Genomic DNA, 23,081 nt, shown 5'->3' on the forward strand with positions numbered 1-23,081 from the left:
AGGAGCCCCAGCCTGATAATGCTCACAGGGGTGACTGAGGTCTAGAGACGGGGTGGGCCTGGTCTGGGTCCAACAGGAAATGAGAGGTGCAGCTCTCCCACTGCTGCCTGTCCTCAGTCAGTGCATTAACCTTGGGCAGGCCTGAGCCTTGGCCAGACCCATTCACCAAGCGAGCTTCCCCTTTGGTCAAGACTCCCTCCTTGTCCCCAAGTCTGCCAAATCCATTGCCTTTACACTGTCCTCTAGTTGTGGCAACTTAACCCTCTCCATTTGTTGCTTGTTCCAGGGACACTATCAACCACAGGACACTCCACCAACTACGTCATTGCTGTGGAGATCCCCTCTGACCAGCCCCAGCGACACTGGATAAAGCGCGGTGTGGCCCTCATCTGTGCCTGGACTACTAGACTTGGACAGAAAGGACGGAGCCATTAAAGTTGAGTTTTCTAAGCAGCCCAGCTGAGCCTTACCTGCTTACATAAAGCTGCTTCCATACAATGCACTGCAAGGAAACAGTGAGAGTAAGGGGCTACAGCGGCCCCAAGAGAAAATGTGGCTAGTGAGGGGGAAGAGGTGACAGGTAGCAGCTTTAACCTGCTGGACCTGTGCAGATACAAGAGGAGAGGTGAACCCTCCAAGGTCCCAGTGCCCCTCGAGAGAAAGGACACCAAGCAGGACTAGAGGCAGCCCTGCCTCAACACAGAGCCTCAGCATTGCTCCAGGTTGCAAAGCTATCAAATCTGATGAAAGCCATGGCCCTCTCCTCCCAAACTGCACCTTGCACACAACTCTTCAGAATCCACAGCCCACCTAAAGCCCCTCAGCTCAGGTCTAAATCCCAGGCTTAGGGTCCCAAGAATCTCTTCCCCAGAAGGCTGAATACTCAAGAATGCATACTTCTCATTTCTGGTCATTGGGCCTTGGGCCCAGGCCTGGTTAGGTCCTCACTCCCATCTCAGCCTAGAGTATAAACCTCAGGCCAGCAACAACAGGAGTGTTCATTTTTTTAGGAGAGTTTTATTCACTTATCGATCCAATATTTACAGCGGGTCGAAGAGTCAGGCTGTGCTCCGTGCAGAGGCAACTGCCATGCCTGCCAGCTGTCCCCCAACCCCCTCCCAGGTCACTATGTACAGATAAGGGGCCTCCTTGGATCTCCTTCAAAGCCATCTGGCAGAGGCCATAGGGCTATATTTGGGGGCTGAGCTCCAAAGGCAGTGCTAGGCCCATTACTCCTTGGCATCAGGCCCTCTGGGAACATGGGGTCTCCAACTGGTCATCTTGGTCCTGCTGTCCCCCACCCTGAGTGCCTTGCAGAGGCTGAGGAAGCTGGCATGGCAGGGAGAGCTGAGTGGTGCCAGTTTCCTACAAGCAGCCCTGTCTCTGCTACCCTAAGGGAAGGGAGACATGGTAATACTGAGGGGATGGGCAGAGGCTCCTCTGAGTCCCAGGCTCCAGGGACAGAGTCCAGGACCCCGAGGCAAGCCCACTGCCAGGGCCACAACACTGAAGGCAAAGAGCCCCAGAGCCTTGCTCAAGGGGAAAGCAGGCTTGACAAGCCCGACTGGAGTCAGCAAGGGAGTTTACAAGCCAACAAGCAGCTCAAACACTCCTCTCTGCTCAAGCCTGGGACTATAGCAGGTTGCTCACCCCACCCTCACTGGGACCCCCCACTCCCAATCCAGCCCAGAATCCAGGTCCCTGAGTTTGGAGCTCTCCCAGGAGGAACAAAGAGCAGACCTGGCTTCCTCACAACAGAGACATTGGTGGCTGGGGCTACAGCAACAGGCCCATGCCCACCCAGGTCCCACCAGAACAACAACTGTTAAAGAGAGAACGCATAGTCAGGAAGCCGGCTATGTCAACACAGTGGTGGCAAGATGGGCCAGAGCCCAGAAAAATAGACGTCTCTGTAGGTAAAATATATATTCTGCTACTCAGGCAGAAAGGCCAAGTCCTGCAGATCCACAGCCAGCTGTGGAGGAAGCTGCAGCACCTTATTGTGCCCTAGCTCCAGCTGCTGCTTCCTGAGCACTATGGGCTTGACCTGCCCTACCAGACCCCAGGGGCACAACGCAGGAAATCCTGGTCTGGCTTCCGTTTCCAGGGTCTGAGCTCTCTGGCTAGAACTATTCGGTAATACTGGGAAGTGGGGAGTAGGGCAGGGAAGGGGCCCTGGTGAGGGCTACAAGGCAAGAGCAGGCTGCAGAATCAGGGCCAGTAGTCCTCACTGACGCTTGGCCTTGTAGGGACGTGAGCGTTTCCGCCGATCAGGCTTCCGCTGCTTGTGGAGCCGGCCAATGCTGACCCCTTGGCGCCGCCGCACTGAGATGTTCTGCTCCACCAGGTTGGCCAGCATGCCTGCAGAGAGGCAGAGGCTCTTGAGCAGGTAGCTGGAAGCTAGCAGCCACCTGCTCAATAGGCCACAGACTCAGGCCAAGAGCTGAGGGTCTCCCAGTCCTCCCTGAGCTCCACAGTCTGTTCAATCCCTAGCAGAGGCCTGACAGAGCAGGAACCTGAGGAGCATGGCCCTCAGGCAGGTATGCTAGGTAACACGCAGTGAGTACTCTCACCTTCCTGAGCCAGCATGGAGATAAACGTGCAGATGAACTCATCATAGTTGTGGGTCCTTCTCTGATCGTCAATCTGTGGAAAAAAGGGATGAGGGCACTGCAGCCAATCTTCAGAGAGCTGCCACCAGCTGACCTCAAGAGGTCGCACCTCTGGGATGGCAGTCATGGACAGAGAACGAGACAGTGGGAGAGATAACCCACCTTGAATTTCTTCCTCTTCTCAACCTCTTCCTTGAGGCAGGCCTCATAGTTTGCAATCTCAGCCTCCACACACTTCAATAGTGCCAAAAGCTCCTGCCAAAACCCAGTGTTGTACCCATGAGGGGGACCGGCCAGCACCAAAGCCATACTACCAGGAAGCAGCAAGAGGCAAAGATAAGCAGCCAGAGTGCCTGGAGCTTACTGAGGCCTCTTCCACTACCCAACCCAGACAGGCTTCATAGTCACCAACCTTCCCACCAAAATTCCAATCAAGAACCCAGTCCTTCCCCCTGCTAGGATGAGACAAGAAACCCACAGGAGCTCACCTTGGGTGAGTACTTCTCCCCACTCAAGGGCTCATTGGGCCTGACCAGCCCAGACTTCTCTCTGCCATCTACAGCTTCCACCACTTCCTTCTCCTCTGGGCTGCCAGCCCCCTGGCTGCCCAGGCTTGGTCTGATTGAGGGCGAGGAACCCTTCCCACCCTCTGGGAAAAGAAGGCAGGAGAAGACCCATCAGAGTGCAGGACACTTGGTGGTCACTTGGTTACCTCCCTCCTCCATCCTTGGTACACCAAGTGGCCAGTGAGGCAGCCCAAGGCCCACCTGTCAGTGCCACGGGACTCAGCACACCATCCTCAGCCAAGTGCAGCAGGCCTGTGCTGATGACAGGACCCAGGTCACGTACAGCACGATTGTAGCGTATACAGTCAACACGTAGCAGGCTTTCATCCTCTCCAAAAAGCACCTTGGAGATGTGGGAGGTGACAGGGCTGGAGGGCCGTGTGGGGTTGGCTGAGCGGATGGGCGAGCGCAGTGGTGAGTTGAAAGCGCTGCCAATCTCAGAGGCTGTGTCTGTGCTCTCATTGCTGGGGGTAGGCGAGGGCTGCGAGTGCGTTGGTACTGCCACTGCCGGACTCCCAGCACCACTGCTAGTCTTGATGGACAGGGGAATCGAGAGGTCTTTCTGGGACTCTTTGAGCTTCTCAGCCAAGACGTTGATAGTGTTGGGCTGCAGCACCGACAGCTTCCCATCCCCAGAGCCACTCAATGGCACTGGCTTCCCTGGCCCCTTTCGCTTGTACCTGTGGGGCCCAAGAAGAGGTGAGCCAAAGGAATGGGCAAGATGACCACACACCCAGCAATGCCTAGAACTGTCTAAACACACCCTGACATCCAGGGACGGACCCTACAGCTCCTCTCTCAGTCCAGCAGCCTGACCCAGCCATGCCAAGCCTGGCACCCTAAGCTCTGACAGCTACAGACAGGTGTCCTCAAAAGACACCTCTATTCCAGCTGCTAGCCTTTTGCCAATGCCATGTCTTCTAGCAAAGTACACCCCTGCCCTATCTCCTCCTTCCCTGCTTCATCCAATTCTTACAAGGCCTAGCCAAAAGGCAACCTCCCAACAGGACATGTTTTAATGTCTGGTTAAATGTACTCAGCCCCCTCCCCACCCACCCCAGCCCTCTAAAAGTTTCTTGGGACCTGGAGTCAGCCTCCTTCATGCCAACCTCCCCCAGGGCCCTGTACTCAGCAGGTGCTCAGCACTGTCTATCTGCTGAAGGGTACTCTCAGACACAAGTTGGAATATTCAAGATAGGGTCCGTAGCACTCAGAGCTTCCAGCCTTACAGAGCTAGGCTGACCTGATGGCAGAGTTGGTGTTCTGCACATCGTCTTCCTCGTCATCCTCATAGTCGTCCTCATCGTCTGAGTACTGCTGGGGTGGCCGGACTGGAACTCGGCTGCGGCCCACACCTGCTGCCAAGTCTTCTTCCTCCTGGGGCAGAAACCCAGGGCAGTCCATCAGCAGGGGTCAGTCAGCCCAGGCTGGACAAAGCAATCACAGCCAGATAGGAAGCCAACACAGCTCTCAGGTCAAGTCCACAGAACCCTCTAGGTATTCCAGAGCCCACCCTTGGCTCGTAGAAAAGCTACTGCCTACTCACACCACCGGCCCACACAGGGCTTCTGAGAGAAACAGAGGGCGCTGAAACATGTGCCTTCATTTGGCAAGCAGAATCCAACCCATAGAGTTGTACCAAGGAGCACGACCTCAACATTTAGGCCCATAGCCATGTAGCTGGACTTAAAGTCAAAGGAGCTCTCTCTGCCTCCCTAAGCCCCCTGCCTTGTCAGGTGCTTTTGACTATCAGAGGAACCAGGATGATGAACATCAAGAACCACCTGAGGAAAATGCCCGTGGCAGCCTTTCAAGAGAATTCTGGGGGCACTCCCAGCTCACCTGCATGGGGGACTTAGCATAGTTGTGATTGTCCAGAAAAGCAGGCAGCCGCTGGACGATGGGAGTGGGGTTGGGGGGAACACCATTGAGGCTGCTCCCTGAAGGTTTCACCAACAGCTTGGGTTTGCTGGGAGGACTGTGGGTCAGAGCTTGTGGGCATGTACCTCCTCCAGCCACCTCCTCCACACCATCTGAGAGAAGGAGCACAAGCAGGACTTTCAGCCAGCTCCTCAAGAAAAGCTGTCCCCAGCCCACTGTCTCCCCACTCCTGTGACACTGCACTGTTCCCCCTCCCTTCCCAGGGGACAGCCAAGCAAGCTGGTAGAATGGAAGTCATTCATGGATCCACAACAAGACAGAAGAGTAAACTGGAAAAAGAGAGGGAAGCAGAAAGAAAAGAAAGCCTCTAAGAAAACCAGAAAGGGATATGCATTACAGAAAAGGCTCAGGGGCCTTTGGTAATGGCAGCCCTTTACAGTTGCATTTCTTTAGGGAAAAATTGCTCTCCCTCCATGTTTGGAAGGGAGAGGTATACAAGCATTGAGGCTTTAGGCCTCCTGTAGTATGCCCACGTGCCTCCATAGGAAAAGACTTGCTCTGTTTGGGTCTCCCAGGTCAAGCGATAAGGCACACAAGAGGCCCTAAGACCCTGAGTACCTGTATGGGTGCCCTCAGTGGCCACTGGGGCCCTGCTTGCCTCCAGGGCCACAGGGGACTTGCCACTGACTGGTTTGGTCTCCTCAGGCAGCTGTGACTCTTGTGACTTGTGAGTCTGAATCAGCTCTGGCTGTGTGACCCTGATCAACTGAAAATAGAATCCAAGGCTCAGAGGAGAGAAGGCAGCCCCAGCCTCTACCTCAGAGAGCTAAGAGCCTTGGTTCTACCCACCCCCTTGCAAAGAAATAGAACAGTGAAACCCAAACCTCCTTTAGAAAATGACTTTCCTTCCCCATCCCAAGTCCCACCTTTCCCAAAAATGGTACAAAAGTAGTGGTTGGTTGAAGCCCAGATCCACAAAGGTGATTTGGAGAAACAGAGGCCCTGGTGAGAAGATGGCTGGGAAGGGACCAAGCAGGAGGGTACCCACCTGCTGCAGAGCCTCCAGTACTGTCTGACGATTCACCTTCAGTACATGCAGCCTAGCCTCATACTTGATCCTGCGGTCAGGCACCACCGCCATCAGGTTGAAGCGGATATCATGGTAGGGCTCCCTGCAGTCATAGCTGCAGCTGTGAGAGCAGCTCCCGCCCAAGCCCCACCATCAGGTTGAGGCAGATATCCTGTCAGGGCTTCCTGAAGTCACTCCTACAGCCATATAGGCACAGGACCCATGACAGCTCACCATGCACACCAGCCTCCTGAGCTGGTAACTTCCAATGAACTGTGTAAGGGGCCTGGCAAGAAGTGAGCCAGCATACCTGGGCCACCCAGGGCTCCACCAAGGTTTCCCCCTCCCCAAAGCAGGCCACAGGCAGCCAGGGCAATGAGTTGGGAGCCAAGATCTAAGTCTGACCTTTTCAGATTAGCCACATGGCCTTGCACAAGTCACCTGGCTTTTCTCTGCCTTGGTTCTCTTTTCTGTATCCCTCCCAATGGGGACCCAGGTCCAGAGGATAGGGGAGGCACAGAGCCCTTACCCTGCAGTAGCAAGGCCAATGCGCTCCATGATGACCCGCCGGGCCTTGTCTGTCCACTCCTCATCCTCCCCCCAGGGCCCTAAGGAACACCAAGATGAGGAGTCAGCAAGTGGGATGCTCTGAGTTTGAACAAACCAGGAGTGGGCGTGGGGATGGAGAGTAGTTGAGCCAGGGACTCAGAGGCTAGTCAGGCAATGCAGTGCAGGGTGCCATCTGGCCAAAGCCAGATATCCTAAACACCCATCACCCACCCCCAACCACTGAGTCCCAAGCACCTGAGGACACTGGACCTCAGCTCTTTAGGAGTTAAGTAGAGAAACCCAAAGGGTCCCCAGCTCACAGTGCCTACCATGGTCAATGGGGTAGACCTTGAGCCCATCCAGCTCAAAAAGCCGGCCTGTGATAGGCACATAGCTGACAAAGTGGAATGCCTCCATGGTCCGCACTGCACTAAGGCCATTCTGCTTCTCCGGAAGGTGGCGTGGCTCGGGCCTGGGGAAGGACAGAGTCAGGATCCAGAATGGGACAGCCCTTCCTTACCCCCACCCCCATCAGCTCCCACACACCTGGCATGGCTATTATGTGCCTTGGCCAACTCGGGGGCATTGCCAATCGCATATCCTTTGCTCTAGAGGGAAGAAAATAAGCCAGATCAGAACAACTTCTCAGGTGAGAAACAAAGCTCAGGAGAGCAGGCCTGGAGGTGTTCCAGGAACCTACAGAAGCACAGGTAGACTCTCCTAAAGGTAGAAGAGAGCTCTGGAGCCCCAAATAAATGAGCTATAATGTCCTTGCACAGTAATCAGCGGACACAGGGAGCAATGTGGCCTGTAAACTGCTAACAAAGTCCTAAAATGATATCGATTAAGTAATGTTCCTTCCTTCCCTAGGTTTGTCTCTTTTTCTTAAAATTGGGTCTAGAACCAATTGCCTTACACAATTAATTTAAGTGTCAATGTAACGTAACGTAATATAAATGTTTGCATGAAAAATGAAAAGCCTCATAGTGCCAAATGTCATATGGCAGCATCAGTGGCCCTGGAGGCCAGATCCACCCAGCCAGCTATGACCCAGGATCAAGGCACTGTGGCCTACCTCAGGGCTGAAGCCTTTGGTGAAGTCCTTCATACGACTCAGGGTGGGCCCCAGGTCCACATTGCTGCAGTTCAGGAGCACACTCAGCAGGGCATGAGTGGCGCAAGAGTTGGGTATCAGCTGTGAAACCAAGAACAATCACCCATACACAGCATCCTCAACTGAAGCCCACATTCGCCAGGAATGGGGACACAGAGAGAAACAGTCATATCTGGACAACCACCCTCATCTTTGCCCAATATTTGTTCATTTAATTAAATATCCAGTGTCTGGGGACATGGAAAGTGGATTCAGACCCCACACTGCTCTAAAGAGTCTCCCTTTTTCAATGAATAAAAGCTCAATTCCTTCTGCCAAGGGACTTCTACAATCACCATCCTTGGTATCTGCCTATCTCCTCTTCCTGCCTTCTCCCACTTCCACTTCCCAAGCAAAGAAAATGGCAGCACCCCACCCTCCAGACAGAACACAAAGCCCAGCAGACCTGGTGGGCAAAGAACATATTATTCACAATATCGTCATCAATCACAGATGTATCATCCACCAAGGTAGAGACCTTGCGACGGGACCGGCGCTCTTCGATCCATTTGAACAGGAAAATGAATCCATACACGGGGCTGAGGAAAGCAAGAAACAGAGCTAAACCAGCCAAGTTGGGGAAGGCAACCAGTATTCCCTTTTTTTCCTCCCCCTATTCCTCTGTACCGAGTTACCACTCAGGTGCTCTTCCTGTAATCCCAGCTCTCCCCTGGTTTCTGCCCAACACTGACCAAAGCGGCCCTGAGCCCAGACACCCCGAAGCCTGCCACAAGCTGTCTAAACATCAGCTTCTGGCTGTGGTTCTCCAGGCGTCCGCCCAGTATCCTTATGAAGTACATGGTTCTGGGATAAGAGAAGAAAATCTGAAACCAATGGCCCAGGACAAGGTAGGAAGAGAAGGTAAGGTGAGAACAAAAAAAATCTGATGAGGAATTTAAACACTAATTCTCACTTGGGGACCCCAAAGCCTAAGCCCCAATGCAGCCAAGGAAGAAAACTGAATACCCATATCAGCCCCTTCTTTCCTGGGAAATAAAAGGAGACTCTCAGTTCAGTCACTGCAGCAGTTCTCCACACCTCTATTCTGCAGGACCACCAAAGCAAGACCCTGCGGTTGGGGTCCAGGAGGGGCCTTGTAGATGTTACACACAAACCAATCAATACAAGACCCTTGTGTAGACATTAAAGGCACTTGCGCAGCGGCACACTAAAGCAGTAATTAATAAATTACTGCTACACAAAAGGCACCATGTGGTCTGCGTATAGAGAAGAGCCTGGCTTCCTGCTCAAAGACCAGAAAAAGCAGCTGAACTGTATTCCAAAGGATGGTTAGAATTTGTGTGGGGGGTGGGGTGGGGGGAGGTGCTACTACATAAATGGAAGTGCTGAGGGAAGACTGGGAGAAAATAAAGTAATTTCATCAGGAAAACACCCAAAGAGGAGGGACGCTTCCTTACATAAGCTTTTACAACTTAGGGCTCCTGATACTATCCCCCTTGAAAGGAACTCTTCCCCAGACCCTTCCCGAGCCCTCGAGGTGTAAAGGGAGGTCCTGCCGCCAAGCCACTCACCCCTGGCACTTGCTCTGAAGGTCATAGATCTCCTCCACTTGCACCCCTTTGACACCTGCGATCAGGGAAGGAAAGAAGTCGGGAAAGGCAGCTCCTGGCCGTGCGGCGAGGGCGCAGGCGTGGGCCCCCAAAGCCCAGGTCCAGCGGGTAGCAGAGACTCTTACCGAAATCTTCCACCAGGAGGGTGAAGAGGCCTGGTGGGGCGACAAGAGGAGCAGGTAGTGGTCAGGGAGGCGCCTCCCGGGCCCACCCGGCCTCCCCAGAGCCCGGCCGGCCGGCCCTCTCCTCACCAGGGTCGCTCTCCAACTCCAGCCAGCCCTTATTCATCTTCCCACGGGGCGGCCCCTCAGCGCCATGTCCAGGCCCTCCCGACCCACCGCCGCCCCCGCCGGGAGCCCCCGACGCCCCCGGGGCCCCTAGCCCCACACACAGACAACGGGCCCCTTTGCGTCACCCCCAGCGCCGGTGGCACACGTCACAATAGAGCGACGGGCTCCGCCCCGCCTTTGGGTTCGTCTTCCGCGGGTTTGACTCCACCAGCCAGCGCGCAGGTCCGAAGCGAGGTAGGGGGCGTGGCCAGAGGAAAGGCGGGACGAGCAGTGTCAACGCCCAAGGCGCGAGAGAAGGTTTAGAAGTGTAACAGAGGGCAGGTGCGCGGTCGTTAGCGCTCGGCCGTTAGCGGTTCCGCTCTGGCAACGGTCCGCGTAGCCTTAGTCCTCGGGGCCGCAATCTCCCTGGGTCGTAGTCCGCATGACCCGGCCCCCGTTTGCGCGCTCGCCCCCTTCGCCGGCGCAGTCACCGCGCGGGGCGGCCGCCCGTGAAGCAGATACAACGAATAAAGCTCCGGGACAGAGGCGCCCTCGACCACAACTGAGCTGGCGGCCCCGGCTGGGAGCGGCGGCCCGTGTGGTACCGTGAGGAGTGAGCGGAGGAGGCGACCTCCGACCCGGCCCCGCACCAGCCTCCCCGCAGGCGCGACATGATCCTGGTCTGGCCTCCGCGGGATGCTCCTTGAGCCCTTTCGCCGGCTGTTACCTCCTGGGGACGGTTGTGGCCACACCAACACGTATTTTCCAAACCAATCATTGTTTATTATTGTGGCGGCGGGGCCGAACACGCTTATCTATTTTTAATTTTCTCAACAAGCTCTTACCCAGCCCTTAACCAGCGGGAACAACTCGGTAACCGTTTCAAAGAAGCATCGGGCAGATAGGAAATCTCGGACTGAGCCGCTTGTGTAAACGCCTCCTTGCAACGACCCTTCTTCAGTGCTTTGAAGATTGTTGCGTCTTCCCGTAACTACCAGTGTGCACAGAACCCTATTCCAGAAACGTCTTGGTCCAGTGATGCAAAGAACTGAAGTTTCAAGGTTTTATTTCTATTCCTAGACAATCGGGGTCTCTCCCCACAACTCGGAACCGTTCAGTAGTCACCTTACGTGGATCCCCTAGTGCACGCCCTTCTCTCCTCTTCCAGCCTGTCCAAGTGCTTTCGTTGAGTAAGAAGCCATCCAAAATCATTGCTTCTGCAGGTGCAACTCATGGGTTAGAAGAGGAGATGGAGCAAACCCAAAGAGAGGAAAGGCGTTGTAACCTTAGTAGTTGCCTTACTGGTTGTATTCTACAGGCAGTTGACAGTCCTTGAAGATGTTCACGGCTCCCCAGCTGTGCAGTGAGGACGTGGGTACTGGAGTATGTGTCCCTGGAGTGACTTGATTTACTCAGTTCTCCTAGGAAATGCGGTCCTCTTCTCCCCTGACTAAATAGGTCTTCCTTCATAGAAGTGGATTTTACTTATTTTCTCCACCTTCCCTTTCAGGGATTCCCCCTGGCTAATGAAAACTCAATTTGCAGTTGGTTGACATTGGTGGGGGGAGTAGTGGCAGGTGTCTTCTCCACAGTTAGGCATTTTACTCTTGGCTCAGAGGTGGACAAAGGTTGAGAACAGGCCAAATCTCAATGGCCATCTGAGCCTGGTGAAAAGTGTCAGGAGCCAAAGGGTAGTTTGTCAGTGCAATCTCTGGTCTCTCACTAGAGGGAGTTGTCGCTTTAGGCAGATGAAATCCCACAAGCTCTCCTGGGAAAGAACTAGCTAACCTATCTTTTACTGGGCAAAATTAAGGCATCCATACTTGGGGACAAGTGGAGCCTTTTTTTCCTGCATGCTACCTCATGGATTTAGTCGGCACAAAGAAAACAACCATTTAGCCAGTTCAAGCAGTGGTTCCAAGTTCATATACTGCTGTGTGAGGGCAGTACCTCTGACCACAGGCAAATAAGTGCCTCTGTGACCTCTGTGCTTCAGTCTCCTCATCTTGAAAATGGGGATAATAATGGCACCTGTTGCATGGGAGTTTTGTGAGTTAACACATGTAAAATGTCTGGAACATCCCTCACTAGCGTGGCTCAGTGGGTTGGGCATCTTCCCACAAAGTGAAAGTTTGCCAGTTTGATTCCTGGTAGGGCACATGCCTGGGCTGTGGGTCAGGTTCCAGGTTAGGCGAGGGGTGTGAGAGGCAACCCATCGAGAGCACATTGATGTTTCTTTCCCTCTCTTTCTCCTTCCCATCCTCTGTTTCTAGAAATAAATAAATTCTTTTTTAAATGTCTAGAACAGATCTTGGCACAATTTAATAATTATTGGCTATTACTAGCATTGACACTGGGTGAGTTCCTTATATTCTGTTGTGTAGGTTGGGAGGTGAAGTGCACTGTTGCTTTGACCCTGTGGATCTTGATAACCAACTGTAGCATAAAATTGCTGACCAAGCACTGTTTATTTTTATAGCTAGAAGAACCTGTATTGTCCTCATAATAATATAGAAGAATTTAAGATAGGAGAGAGAGGCTGCAGCGAATGAAGACTATAAAAGAAAAGAAGAAGGAATGTCAAAGATTGAGGTAGAGTAGGTGACATAAGGGAGTTTGGGATAAATTATTCAATGGCCTGTGGTATATGCTATACTTTTTCCCTCCTTTGCATGGTGTTGGGGGCTAGGGTTGGGTAGTGTGCAAGCACACACCACTGATAGTCTGGAAGCTCCCCAGTAACCTATCCTCCCAGGACTTTCCCTAGTAGCAAAGTGCTGGCTCTTGAGCCCTACTTCCTAGGTTCATATCCTGGGTGTAACATTTGCTAACAAGTGACCTGAGAAAGGTTACTTCATTTCTTTATGCTTCTGTTTCCTCATCTGGAAAATAGGCATAATAATAGCACCTACTTTTTAAAACATTCTGTAGATTCACTGAGCTAACACATGTAAAGAGCCAAGAATAATGCCTATCAATATGAAATTCTTAATTTTAGTATCATTTTATTATGCTTCGTGAATGTGATAGCACCTGAGATTCAGAGCAGATGACAAGAGAAATAGTAAAAGGATGTTTGCTCCTGCATTCATTCAGTCAACATAGGCACCAGGAACAGAAAGATGGTTACTATCTTACATAATTAAAACAATTCAGTAGGTATGCTTTGTACTTTCAAAAATATAAAACAGGAAAACTGATATGTTAGCCTTTAAACGTTCTGGTACTTCATCCGACCCATGGATGGCATTTGGAGGGAAATGTTACAAGGGCTATTGACAGGATCCTTCTTCCTTCCCATATAGAAAATCTTCCAAGACGAGGGGGGTGACCCAGAGGAAGCCATCTTCAGGGCCTGGTAAGAAAGATTGGAGATTTTGTTCAGCTTCTGCCTCCCAACCACAGCGAAGATGACCTGCATAGGGCAGCAAACATGCTCCTCTCACTGCCAGTTCTACTTCCCAGATTCTCTTAAGATTCTGAAGAACTCAGGATCTATAATTTTTTTAATATCACATCCAAAGTTGAAGAAGCAAGTTAATTAAGTCCACTTAAGACAAAAAAAAAAAATATGAAGTGAGTAGTTGTAGCCAACTCTTTCAAAGGTGACCAAAATTAAACAAAGACCTAACTGATATCAAATAACACTTCAACCCAACCTTCCTCATCAAAATGACCCTGTTTCCAGTACTCTACTCCTCCTGGTACTTAAGAGAGATGGTTACATTCCAAAAGTGAATTCTTAACATTCTCTATTCCAGTATGCCTGCTATGCCTTCAAGAACCTGGGGATCCTGAAAAATTAGGGGAATTTCTTCAAAAAGACAATCTCAGCATGCACTATTTCTGTCTTGTGAGTACAAGTTCCCCTTTGAATGTCTCATGGCTTTTGCTCTACAGTCTGTTCTCTGTTTTTGCATCCAGCCTCAGATCCATAACCCTGTTTGTTTTCCTTAATAGCTTTTTTCTTTTAAAATCTAATTTTTAAATAGCAATAGACATACCAGGTATAAAACCCTAACAGTATAAAGTATATACAATTAAAAGTCTCGTCCCAAAACAGTATGTTTCATTTTTCTCTTGCCAGAAGCAAATGCTAGCAACAGTCCTTTAAGTGATTTTTTCCCAAATTTTTTCATTAGATATAACTTACATACTATAGAAAGCACTCATGTTATATATAATGTATATCTCCATGTAAATACTGTCTGAATGAAAATAAATATTCCCATCACCCTAGACAGTTCCCTCCTGCCCTCTTCCAGTCAGTCCCCTCAGAGATAATCACTGATCTATTGATTACTTTTGCCTATTCATATACTTCATATAAATGGGATCATACAGTTTGTACTCTTTTATGTCTCACTTCTTTTAGTCTATGCAGTGAAGAGTTTTGGAGATTGATTCAGGTTGTTAAATGCATTAGTAGCTTGTGCCTTTTCATTCCCAGGTAATGTTCTGTGGTATGCATATATTTCAATTTGCTTATTCACCTGTTGAGGAACATTTGCATTGTTTCATTTGGGGGCTATTATCAATAAAGCTGCTGTGAACATCCATGCACAAGTCTTTTTGTGAACACATTTTCACTTTTCTTGGGCAAATACCTAGGAGTGGAATTGCTGATTATATGCCAACTATTTGTTTAACTTTTTGTGAAGTTGCCAAATCACTTTCCAAAGTGATATCAGTTTACACTCTACCAGTTATATACCAGTTATACCACTAGCAATTTATGAAGTCCCAGTTGCACAATATTTTTGCTAGAACTTCATATTGTCAGTCTTTTTGTTTTGTTTTGTTTTTTTAAGATTTTATTTATTTCTAGGGAGAGGGGAAGGGAGGGGCAAAGAGAGGGAGAGAAACAGCAATATGTGGTTGCCTCTCTCTCGCCCCCAATTGGGGACCTGATGGGTGACCCAGGCACGTGCCCTGATTGGGAATTGAACTGGCAACCCTTTGGTTCACAGGTGGGCACTCAATCCACTGACCACACCAGCCGGGGCATATTTTCAGACTTTTTAATTTTAGCCATTCTATTAGGTGTGTAGTGGTATTGCACTGTAGTTTTAAATTGCATTTCTCTGATGTCTTAAGATGCTGAGCTTCTTTTCATGTGCCTATTGGCCATTTACATATTTTCTTTTATGAAGTGTCTGTTTCTCTTTTTAATTTTACTTACTTATTTTTAGAGAGGGGGAAAGGAAGGAGAAAGAGAGAGAGACATTGATGTGTGAGATAAACATCAATCATTTGCCTCCTGCAGGTCCCCAACCAGGGACCTGGTCCACAACCCAAGCAGGTGCCCTGACCAGGAATCAAACCCACAACCTTCAGGTCCACGGAGCGATGCCTAGCCTACCAACCCACACCAGTCAGGGTGGTTTGTCCATTTTAAAAGCTGGGTTCTTTTGACTGAATTAATTGTAAGAGTTCTTTGTGTATATTCTGTATACAAATCTCTTTTCAGATATGTATATTGTGACTATTTTCTCCCTGTTGGGTTGTCTTTTCATTTTTTTAATGATGTTTTTCAAAGAAAAAAGTTTTCAATATTGAAGTCCAGTTTATCAATTTTTTCTTTTATCATTAGTTTTTTTGGTGTCTCCCAAGAAATCTTTACCTACCCATTGAATTATCTCGGTGCCTTTTTCAAAATTAATTGACCATACATATATCTGTTCATCTAAATTACCTATTTTATGTTATTGATCTATTACTCCTTATACCAGTACAACACTGTCTTGATTTTTATGGCATTATAGTGTCTTCAAATTAAGGATTTTGTAAGTTTTGCAGTATTTTCCAAGATTGCTTTGACCCTTAGGTCCTTTTCTTTTCCATATGAATTTTATAGTTAACTTTTAATTTTTCTTTAAATTAAAAAAAAGAAAGGTTTTTGGGATTGTGGTGGAGGTTGAGATGGGGAATGCACTAAAGAATGAACAAACAATATTGAGTCTCCCAATCCATGGACATGATACAGTTCAACGTTTATTTGGGCCCTTTAAAATGTATCTTAGCAATGTTTGTTTGTTTGTTTGTTTTTACTGAAGAACACTTGCACATCTTATAAATATATTCCTAAATATTTTGTGATTTTAAGCTATTTTAAAATTTCATTTTCAGGTTTGTTGTTGGTATATAGAAATGGAGTTTATGTTTGTACATTGATTTTATATCCTGCAGTCTCGTTAAATTCACATACTAATTCAGTAGTTTTTTTTGTTTTTCTTTTGTAAATGCCTTAGGGTTCCCTGTGTACACAACTATGTTATGTGTGAATAAAGACAGTTCTACTACTTCCTTTCCAACCTTTATGTCTTTTCTTTTTTTAATATGCTAGTGTATTGTTTTCTACTCTTTCTCTTTTTTTCTTTTTTTTTTTTAGATTTATTTTTAGAGAGGGAAGGGAGGGAGAAAGAGAGAGAGAGAGAAACATCAATGTGTGGTTGCTGGGGGCCGTGGCCTGCAACCCAGGCATGTGCCCTGACTGGGAATCAAACCTGCAATGCTTTGGTTCGCAGCCCGCGCTCAATCCACTGAGCTACGCCAGCCAGGGCATGTCTTTTATTTCTTGTTGACTTTCTGTACTAGCTAGGACCTTCAGTCTAGTGTTCAGCAGAAGTTATATGATGAATGTCCTTGTCTTGTGTTCAACATCAGAGGGCAGTATCCAATTTTTCACCATTAAAGTATGTTAACTGTAGGTTTTTCATGGGTTCTTTTCATTAGATTCGAGAGGTTCCCTTTTATATTTAGTTTGCTGGAAGGTATTATGAATGTATATTGAATTTTGTCAAATACTTTTTCTGCATCTGTTGAGATGATCATTTTTTCCCCTAATTTGTTAATGTGACTTGTTACATCAATTAAATTCTTTAATGTTAAACTAACTTTGCATTTGTGGTATAAACTCTACTTGGTCGTGATGTTTTATCCCTTTTATATGGTGCCGAATTCAATTTATTAATATTTTGTTTCATTTTTACATCTATGTTCATGAGAAATATTGGTCTGTGATTTTCCTCTCTTGTAAGTCCTGTCTGGTTTTGGTGTCAGGACTTGATTAATTTCAATGCATGTATAAGCGTATACATTTTCAACTTAAAAATAAACACACTATACACAGTGTTTTTATTTGTATATTGCTTTTTTAATGGCCATTTCATATACAACATATCTATCTAATTTTTCTCTTTTTTTTAAGATTTTATTTATTTATTTCTAGAGAGGGAAGGGAGGAGGAAGATAGAGAGAGAGAGAGAGAGGAACATCAATGTGTGGTCGCTGGGGGTCATGGCCTGCAACCCAGGCATGTACCCTGACTGGGAATCAAACCTGCAACACTTTGGTTCTCAGCCCGCGCTCAATCCACTGAGCTACACCAGCCAGGGCTTAGTTTTTTCTTTTTAATAGCTAATTAGTATTTCATGGTACGGGTATACCAAAAAGTATTAAAACAAATCCCTTTTAAAGGACATTTAGATTGTTGCTAATCTTTCACTATTAATTTTTCTGTGTATAGAAATAATATATGCTCACTGTAGAAAACAATAATACTTAAAAATTTAAATAAAAGAGAAATCCTCATGTAGTCCTAAAGCCCTGAGATAATTAGTTTTAAAATAAATGAGAGTTTTAACCCTAATTAGGAACATATGTTTATAATCCAAGTGCCCTCAAGTTATTGAACCTTGCAGGGTCACCTTCTCTATCATGTTAAAATAAAATAACCTGAGTCCCCTTTCACATTACATGTAATTACTGCAGGAAGTTGAGCACTCTCCCCAGTATTTTTGGAAGATTCTTGGAGTGGGGCTGGGGTGCTGACATTCTTCCAACTGCGTTAGGGTGGTCAGAGCTAAAACGTGTTTTTAAAAAGTTCAGTTTCTCTCCTTTCACTCTAAGGCAGAATGTCTACAGTCAAAATATTTTAGAGCCTTGTTTCCCTTCCTGTAGAGAACACACTCTGAGAAGAGTATTTATTCTATGCCACGGGGGCAGTCCAGCAGAAGGGGTAAGAGTGCGGGTTCTGGGGGCCTGTGAATGTGCCTGTGACTGTGCCTGTGAGCTCTGCTGCCTCCTTGCTGTGTGACCCCAGCCATGCTTACCGTGCTGCAGTTCAGTGGCCTCCTCTGTAAGATGAGGATCACAATAGCATCTGTATCACAAGGTCATGGTGAACGTAAAATGAGGTCATACACAGGGAGTGTTTCCCCAAACTGCTCAAAAGTAGTCCTCAGTAAATGAGGCAGCAGAGCACAAAGGCGGTTAAGAGCCGAGGTTCTGCATTTCTGCAGGCTTGAGCAGGTCACATAATGTCTCCTACAAAATGAGGATGATGATAGTACCTATATCTTAAGGTTGTTATAAGGATTAAATGAGTTCATATTTGAAAAGGACTTAAGAGCATCCATCATACAGTTAATTCTATGTAAGCCTTTGTTAAGTAAATTACCATATAAATGCATATATATTCCAACAAGCTCTATTTCTACCCTGTCCTCTCCACCCCACTGCACTTTTAAACCCATCATCAATGTTGACAGCCTGGTTCTGTGCACACCCCTCCCCCCAGATTCTGTCTAGCAAGCTGCCTCAGCGGGGCCAGTCTAACAGAGGTTTCCATGGATTCCTGCCTGAAGACATCAAAAAGGAGGCAGCCCGGGCTTCTAGGAAGGTTAGAATCCCCCTGGAATGGGGGCCTCTGGTGAGGCTTCCTTTCATACTTCCCTGGTCGTCCCTGCTTCCATTCTTTTCCCTAGTTGCTAATTTAGAAGTCAAAGGACTCCTGGATTTGCCAGCTGCTCCTTCTCTTAAGTTCCATGCTTCTCTAAGGTGTAGGTAGTATTCTAAGTGAGGAGAGGGAATAACATCCTGGGAAAACAAAAAAGAATTCAGTGCTTCTTGAAGGCGCAGAGGTTTCGGGTCCCCTGAGCAAAGGGAAAGGCTGTTGCTTCACAACATTTCCATTCCACAGAACGATGTGCCACAGAATGCTGTTTGTCTTTTCGCGGGTCCTAAGCACTGCCTGGGATCTCATTTGCAGATCTGCTTTGTGTGCAAGAAAAAGGGAGCTGCCATCAACTGCCAGAAGGATCATTGCGTCAGAAACTTCCACCTTCCTTGTGGCCAAGAAAGGGGTTGCCTTTCACAATTTTTTGGAGAGTACAAGTGGGTGATGAAGGGAAAAAGTTGGGTTGCCCTTTTGTAACTTGCTACTAATTAGCCATTAGTCAAATCAGAGTTCAGCTCCCACCGGCCTGTTTTGATTCACCAGCAAATCTGTCCCTTCGTTCAATAATGAGTGTCTTGACTTGGCAGTTTCACGAGGGTTACTTCTTGCTTCCTGTCCCCTTCTTAAATTACAAACAGCTGAGGTTCTTAGACAGCTGCTCAGAACGAAATGGGGCTTTCAGGAACGAGAAAGGCTGTCGAGATAGTCCCAGGAGCTTTGCTGAGTGGGAGAGCAGCTGTGAGAAAGCTGTTTTTCACCCTTCTCCTCCCCCTCCCCTCCTCCCACCCCCACAGCACTGAGGTTCGCTGGGCACCAGCCTGGGCAGTTGATTTCCCTCCCTAGGCCAGGCAGCTGGAAAATTCCATCAATGATAAATCAAAACCAAGTCTATTTACTCTGTCACAGATCATTTTGTGAAAAACATCGCCCAACACAGGACATCCAATGGGGGAATGTTGGGGAGGAAGGCTGCGTCCTGTGTTGTGAAGACTTATCCCACGCAAGTGTTGAAAACATCCAGAGTCCATGTTGTAGTCAAACTATCTACCACCGCAAGTGCATACAGGTGGGGCTCCCTCAGCCGTGGGGACCTTCCACAATTGCCCTAGTTCGAGCACCCTGGGAATGCTCAGGCAATCTTGCCTGGAGGCCTGTACACAGGGCTGGTCCCAGGGAGTCAGAGGAAAGTCAGCCCAGTCCCAGGTCACCCTTGACCTGTAGGACCTTATTGACAGATAAGACTTAGACTGTGCAAAATCCTCAGGATAGCTAGAGCAAATGAGCTCATCCTAGAATAAGTTAAGTAGCCTCCTAATCAGCATTGCTTCCTTGGATGGAAGGAAAGGGAAACATGTATCCAGGTACCAGAGTCTTACTGGGTCAGCACTGCCAAGCCCCATGGCCAGAGGTGACAACTAAGGTATTTCTGGGAACTCTCTTGAGCTTTTGGTCCCTGGTGTGGCATGGGAATTTGCAGCCCTCACCTTAACCCACCCAAACTCCTTTCCCTGGAAGCCCTAGTCAAGCTTTCTTAGCAACATCCTCTTTGTGAGATGAAGGTGAAGTGGAAATGAGGTGATCAAAGAGTATTTCTACAAACAGAAAGTTTTTCCATGTTTCTCTTACAGAAATATGCCCACACATCAGCAAAGCATTTCTTCAAATGTCCGCATTGTAACAATCGAGAAGAGTTTCCTCAAGAAATGCTAAGAATGGGAATTCATATTCCAGACAGGTAGGGGAAATTCTAAAGCAAGAATTGAGCCATGAGTGGTTGCCTAGATTTCCAGAGGAAGTGAGTACATGGTGAAGAGGGAAGGGGTGGAAGGAGAGCTTTCCAAGTATCAAAAGAATAGGAGGGGGGTAGTGAGGGTTGGGGGATAGGCGTGTCTCTGAAAAGGGTGCTTTAGACATCAGAATTCCATGAGTCGAGGGGTAGGTTCTTGAATTCCACTGTGAAACTAAGGAGCCCCGTGTTCCAGTCATCCTGCTTCATCCCTCTCCCACTGCCAGGCCACCGCCCAGCCTTGCTGAAATTATTCAGGCAGCCTGTTGACTCTTGCTGTGCTAGTTTGAGTTCTTCCTGGTTCCTCCCAGGTGGATAATGGTTTCACCCACCAGTTTACGTGTCCCTTACTCACTGTTTCTTCTCTCACTGCAGAGATGCTGCCTGGGAACTCGAGCCAGGGGCTTTCTCAGACTTGTATCAGCGCTATCAGCACTGTGATGCCCCCATCTGTTTGTATGAACAAGGCAGAGACATCTTTGAAGATGAAGGGTAGGGAAAAGTTTCTGGCTTGAAAGACCTCTCATTAGTGCCATCTCAGAGTTACACCTTGGCACAGTTATTAAGAGCAAAAAACCCATTTTTGTCTGCAGACCTCAGGATGAACACAACTGCTAAGTCCCATTCTTGAGCAGCCTAGGACTCACTCACACACATGTGAACAGGTCTCTCTGCAGGATCTGCTTCTCCCTGTACCCAGTGGAGAGGCACTGAGGGTCAGTTCCTCTCCAAATGCACCCTTCCTGAATCAGCACACAGCCACATGTCCATCGTGGGTAAAATGTACAATAAAAAATGCCTGGCAATCCTCAGCAAAGGCCTGGCCTCTGGTGAACATCCCAAGAGTGGTAGTTAGTGTTGTGTGTGTGCCCACAACCCTTCCTTGTCTTCCTGTAGGAGGTGGAGCCTCATTCTGTGTGCTACATGCGGATCCCAGGGAACCCATAGGGATTGCTCCTCTCTTAGATCCAACAGTAAGAAATGGGAGTGTGAGGAGTGTGCACCTTCCCCTGAAGTTACAGGTGAGACTGAGTGATGGTCTGGTCTAAGAACTGGGGATGGGGTGGAGGAACCATGGTGCCTGGGAAAGGAGGAGAGTGCACCACCAGATGGGGACTTCGCAGTGGTACCTCCAGTTTGGGCTATTAAAGTGGCTATGGTGGAGCTTAAGAACCAGTGCCTGGGAAAGACAGAGGGTTGAGTTGTCCTCTCCCATTTTTTTTTCACCACAGACTGAAAACTCAGGTGACATCCCCTGCTGCAGCAGCACCTTCTACTTGGCGGGGGGTGGGTGGGGGGGGGTATTACTACAGAGACATCAACCTGGAAGAGAATCTGGGCCCTTCTTGGACTAATTCTCCAGGACCTTCATTATTAAAGAAATCAGAGTCCTCTGGCAGCAGGAGGGGCCACTTCTGGTGGGTGTCAAAATAACTAAAAGCTGCAAAAAGTACAAATAGTGGCTTCTAAGTAGTTGCTACCAAGCACATTTGGGTACAAAACTGTTCCTCCAACAAGTTTGGGGAGGGACCACTTTAGGACTGTGTGGCCAGGAAAGGGGGCCAGCAGTGAAACTACGGACCAAGGAAAGAGAAGTCCCAGAGGCGTGAGGACTGCGCAGTCCCGAGGCCAGCCATGGCCCATGTATATGGCTACATGTATGTGGCTACAACAGCTGGCGCCTCTGCTCTTTTGGCCCAATTCCCAGAGGGCCCTTTTTCTCTTCTTCCCCCCAAGGTTCTTCCACTCTAACATGGTTCTCATGTGCCTCTTCTTACATCACCCATGTTTGTAATCCAAATAAAGGCTTTCTCTCCATCAATGTCTCCTTAGAAATTCACTCTGGACTTTATCTAGCACAGTAAGGAATCCGGAGGGTGGAGTGAAGGAACAGAAAAACTATAAAATTCAGTGACTTAAATGTAGAACTTCCCATTTAGAATATAGATATATTGCTTTGGAGGGAAGCAGTTTGCAGGGAAATCAACTTTACAGGGACAGAGATTTCATTATTGTGCAAATAAACACCGGTTCTTATTAGGGAGATAAGCCAGCAGAGAAGTCCACAATGGACTGAGAAGGGGCCACTGTTGTAAGGCTTGGGGCCCCAGACTCAAACAAGCCAGGGACTGCCACAATCATGGGAAGTGGAAGGGACTCCACTAACCTCCACAGCAAGAGTGAAGACACACCTCCACACAAACCCTCTCAGCCTAGTGGCTCAGGCATTTCTGGCAGGTAAGGGGGTCCAGCCAGGGCAGTTACCTTAAGTAAGGCAGCTAGGGTGAGAATCAGCTGAAGACCTTGGGAGAAATTGAATACAACCTATCTCACATGTGGGGGTTTTTCCACCATGATTTTGTGGGACTTGGATTAGTGGGACAAACTCAGGACTATTGCCAGAAACTGAGTTCTCAGGGTCTCACTGGGTCATGACCACTAATGGCAGAGGACAGGGTTCTTAATTCAAATATTACTGACCCCTGGAGACTTATATCAACTTGTGTGTGACGCTTGCCTTCAGATTTGACTGCTTTCACTTAGAATCACACAGCAGGAGTGAGGGGTTATAAATAGTGTCTTTTTGTATTAAAGTACATAGGCAAAGTGATACAGACTTTTAAAAAATCTTAAGAAGCACTGAAAGAATTATAATGAAAAAGTCTCTTAACTTACCCCTCCTTACTCCCAGTCCTACTCCTTAAAGACAAAAACTTGTCCCTTTTTTAAAGCCATGTCTTGATTTATTAATCTTAGACATTATTGACTTCCTATTACATAAAGATTAGGGAACACTTTTAAGCCTTCTCACTTTTATTCTCTTTTAAAAATTACATCACAATTTCTAAGCCAGGCAGTATACCACAATTATTTTTTCTCTCCTG

At 48.1% G+C, this 23,081-nt stretch overlaps 3 protein-coding genes across 6 annotated transcripts in view; 2 read left to right on the forward strand and 1 right to left on the reverse strand.

The window, feature by feature from the left end:
* The window catches only part of DNAH1 (dynein axonemal heavy chain 1), an 81,482-nt gene extending 80,071 nt beyond the window's left edge, over positions 1 to 1,411 (forward strand). For both annotated transcript variants that reach the window (XM_036030867.1, XM_036030868.1), the window contains one exon: positions 287 to 1,411. In XM_036030867.1, coding sequence (XP_035886760.1) covers positions 287 to 435 — 149 coding nt within the window. In that variant the 3' untranslated portion in view covers positions 436 to 1,411. The remainder of the gene's footprint in view (positions 1 to 286) is intronic.
* BAP1 (BRCA1 associated protein 1) lies at positions 998 to 9,864 on the reverse strand. Of its 3 annotated transcripts, none has more exons than XM_028518243.2 (17): positions 9,653 to 9,864; positions 9,527 to 9,556; positions 9,363 to 9,417; positions 8,237 to 8,369; positions 7,753 to 7,872; positions 7,224 to 7,285; positions 7,007 to 7,149; positions 6,658 to 6,736; positions 6,108 to 6,231; positions 5,678 to 5,825; positions 5,021 to 5,211; positions 4,422 to 4,555; positions 3,380 to 3,858; positions 3,101 to 3,261; positions 2,775 to 2,867; positions 2,574 to 2,646; positions 998 to 2,361 (listed from the first exon to the last, which is right to left on the reverse strand). In XM_028518243.2, the coding sequence occupies exons 1-17, from the start codon at positions 9,687 to 9,689 to the stop codon at positions 2,228 to 2,230; spliced, it is 2,196 nt and encodes a 731-aa protein (XP_028374044.1). In that variant the 5' UTR covers positions 9,690 to 9,864; the 3' UTR covers positions 998 to 2,227. The 3 variants fall into 3 exon arrangements, with proteins under 3 accessions (XP_028374044.1, XP_035886763.1, XP_035886764.1); XM_036030870.1 differs by having other exon boundaries at positions 2,775 to 2,936; positions 9,653 to 9,809; XM_036030871.1 differs by lacking the exons at positions 7,224 to 7,285; positions 8,237 to 8,369; positions 9,363 to 9,417; positions 9,527 to 9,556; positions 9,653 to 9,864 and having other exon boundaries at positions 2,775 to 2,936; positions 7,753 to 7,840.
* A 91-nt stretch (positions 9,865 to 9,955) lies between these two features.
* Positions 9,956 to 22,014, forward strand: PHF7 (PHD finger protein 7). Its single transcript, XM_028518248.2, is given in 12 exon segments — positions 9,956 to 12,262; positions 12,976 to 13,028; positions 13,432 to 13,523; positions 18,252 to 18,353; positions 18,723 to 18,847; positions 19,317 to 19,476; positions 20,039 to 20,145; positions 20,572 to 20,688; positions 21,094 to 21,211; positions 21,429 to 21,473; positions 21,475 to 21,613; positions 21,616 to 22,014. Coding segments are annotated over 12 exon segments (1,143 nt in total). The 5' UTR covers positions 9,956 to 12,218; the 3' UTR covers positions 21,657 to 22,014.
* The last annotated feature ends 1,067 nt before the right edge of the window (positions 22,015 to 23,081 follow it).

The sequence above is a fragment of the Phyllostomus discolor genome, chromosome 7 (assembly GCF_004126475.2).
Source record: "Phyllostomus discolor isolate MPI-MPIP mPhyDis1 chromosome 7, mPhyDis1.pri.v3, whole genome shotgun sequence".
Taxonomy (NCBI): Eukaryota; Metazoa; Chordata; class Mammalia; order Chiroptera; family Phyllostomidae; genus Phyllostomus; species Phyllostomus discolor.

Excerpts from the sequence above, each read along its gene's own strand:
- BAP1 (XM_036030870.1), bottom strand. The coding sequence starts at position 9,689 with ATGAATAAGGGCTGGCTGGAGTTGGAGAGCGACCCTG. Across the intron at positions 7,150-7,223 it reads GCACATAATAGCCATGCCAG|GCCCGAGCCACGCCACCTTC; the intron begins GTGTGTGGGAGC and ends GTCCTTCCCCAG. Across the intron at positions 2,647-2,774 it reads AGAAGAGGAAGAAATTCAAG|ATTGACGATCAGAGAAGGAC; the intron begins GTGGGTTATCTC and ends TTTTTTCCACAG.